We start from the raw sequence: 2,703 nt of genomic DNA on the forward strand, positions 1-2,703 counted from the left end.
AAACATTCAGCTTTGATATTAATGAGTTTTTTGGGTTCATTGAAAACATGGTTGTTGTTCAATAATAACATTATTCCTCAAAAATACAACTTGCCTAATAATTCTGCACTCCCTGTACAGTTGAGAGTGCAATCTTGTGCGAACCATTTAGATTTCCGTTCTACTACTTTTTACCCCACCTTGCTGGCTGGCTTGATGTCCCACTGCTCCGTCTCCTTGAGCTCGATGAACCCAGCCTCCAGCAGATGCCGGCGACATTCTTCAACCACTGCAGGGCGAGAAAGCGGAGGAAACATGAAGTTTATTTGGTTTTGTTAAAGTCAAACTGATCTATGCAGTCTGACTACATGCCTTACTGTCAGTTCTGGGCGTTGTTTGTCATGATTACTTTTCAACGCTGATTAAAGTACTGAGACAACAGAGTCTGAGTTTTAGAGACCTCACTGTCACATTTAACTACTCCTCAGTAAATCAATGGGAGCCATTTTCTACTTTTCAGTTGTTTTTCAAACTAGTGAAAACTCAGATTTTGTTAAGCCTAAAATGAGGTAGAGATGAGTTTCAGAGTAAAGACATGACTTTAAAATGTCTATCTCTTCTCAACCAAGTGTGCGAAAGCTATTTAAAAGATGCTACCAATTCAATAATTAAATTACCAAAATAAACCAAAAAAGTGCAAAACGTTATTACCTTTTGCACTTCATTCCCGTTAAGGAACTGAAAAATTATTTTAATTCTTTGGTTCTTTATTTGTTGTTGGGGATAGAGTTCAGAGGGCAAAGGCTGTAGACATGATGAAATATCTGTTCCATCTCAATCTTATCTCTCTGGCTCAAAGGTGATCTGAACTGCATCTCAGCTGGTTAATGCTGAAACATGAGGACCCGTTTATGCTCTGATTACAACAGAGAGACACTCGCCGTCTTTCCTATCAAACTCAACCTGCTGCCTTCTCTTCACTGATTCTCACTGGTTTTAAAGCACAAAAGCAACAAACTGTCAGCATAAAAAACTTGGTGGGAGGAAAAACAGGTGTCAAATTTAAAATTACACCACAAAGAAAAGAGTGGCATACCGTGGACTCCTATAATTCATGTGTCATGTACAACATACTGAACTGGATGGTATGTGACTGGACCTGCTTTACTGAAGTTGTTTTACTTTCAGCTGCTTGTTAAACAAACTTTATTAAATGAGAAAACTTTCTCTTTAGAGACAGAAAATAAACCTCAGTTTCCAGCTGGGCATTTATTATAAGAGCAATGGTAAATTCAAATAACTGCTTAATTTTTCAATAATTTCAATAAAAATAATTTTCAATAATAATTTCAATAGATTTTTGTTAATTTAATGGTGTTTTTTCTTTATTACCTGTTTAAGTATTTTCCATGTATTTGTTTCAGTTTTTTGTAATTTTACCAGTTCTTTCTCAGAATTTTCCCCTTTTTTAATTTTGCCAATTTTCTTGTAAATGTCATCTTTTTCCTCATGAATTTGTAGGAGGATTTTTTTTCTAATGCATTTTTTTTATTTTTTTTTCCATCTTGATAGAATTATTTTTATATCTTTTCTTATGAATTACAAGTTTTCCTTGTAAATTTGGTAGTTCTTTCCCTCAGAAATGGGTGGCAATGTTTACCACATGCACATTTTGTGTAAATTTGCAATATTAATCTTGAAATTTCCAAATTTCTTTTCCTCAAATCTTTAGCCACCTCCAGCTCCTTCTTTTTTCCCCATTTATTCATTTTCCTTCTGTGGCTCTAATGTACTGCCAATACAAATATGCCAGTAAGACTCTCAATAAGCGAGCTACAACAGCCATGCACCAGTAACATTTTTAAGAAGTTGGACTTTTTCTTATTATGCTTACTAAGTACTAAACATGGTCGCCGAATTAAAAGCCTGCTTCTGACAACACGGAGAAGGTTTGCAATAATACTTTACCTCATATAAACGGGTGCTGAGCTTCAACAGGACTTTAAATTCAAAGATTTATAAACGGAGTTTGGTTCGGTATAGTTTGGAACTTGGATAAAAAACATTCAACGCTGCCATGTACGTAAGTTCCGTATGATACATATTTTATTACATTTGAAGGGATAAATCCAGAGTTTTGCAGACTTTACCGTGATACGGAGACACCCCTCTGTTGACAAACTGCAGAAACTCTTTGGCTGCTGACTGCACGGCCTCTTTGGAGCTCTTCATGATCAGCGACTAAAGGGGGGAAAGCATAAAAAGTGTGAAAACTGTGCGCAATAAAGAATAACTTGATCACAGTAAACGCGACAGCAAAGCTAGCAAGATCTTAGTAATCATGACAAACAGCTAGCGCCTAATTTCAACTTCGGACTGTAAGTTGAGTTCTTATGTAGGATCTGTTTTTGTCCGATAATGGAACTAACTATATTTTGCTAGCTAACCTAATCAGGACACCCCGAGCTTTCAATGTCTTCTTCACTCTTTTTTTCTTTTTCTTTTGCGACTAAAGTCAACACAGTTGTAAGTGAGGAAGCACCGCCTCCACGTGACGGATCCACAGTAATTATTGTTATGGCACTTACCTGCATTAACCGGACTTTGATATTCTGAAAAGGTACAAAGAAGACGAGCAGCGACAGATTAGCTGACAGCGGCGGAGAAAGGGAGAAAGGAGCAGAGTCACAAACAGCGCAGCAGCGACACCCAGCGGCCAGGAGG

At 37.1% G+C, this 2,703-nt stretch overlaps 1 protein-coding gene across 2 annotated transcripts in view; it reads right to left on the reverse strand.

Moving 5' to 3' along the window:
• LOC102288839 (aspartyl aminopeptidase) overlaps nt 1–2,703 on the reverse strand; it is a 31,170-nt gene extending 28,467 nt beyond the window's left edge. Inside the window, exons 1-3 of one of the 2 annotated variants that reach the window (XM_005919891.2) lie at nt 2,568–2,703; nt 2,130–2,220; nt 180–268 (exon numbers count right to left, since the gene is read on the reverse strand). In XM_005919891.2, coding sequence (XP_005919953.1) covers nt 180–268; nt 2,130–2,220; nt 2,568–2,573 — 186 coding nt within the window. In that variant the 5' untranslated portion in view covers nt 2,574–2,703. The other variant, XM_005919892.3, reaches the window with a different exon arrangement.

The sequence above is a fragment of the Haplochromis burtoni genome, unplaced genomic scaffold, assembly GCF_018398535.1.
Source record: "Haplochromis burtoni strain Fernald_Lab_line unplaced genomic scaffold, NCSU_Asbu1 Contig_39, whole genome shotgun sequence".
Classification (NCBI taxonomy): domain Eukaryota; kingdom Metazoa; phylum Chordata; class Actinopteri; order Cichliformes; family Cichlidae; genus Haplochromis; species Haplochromis burtoni.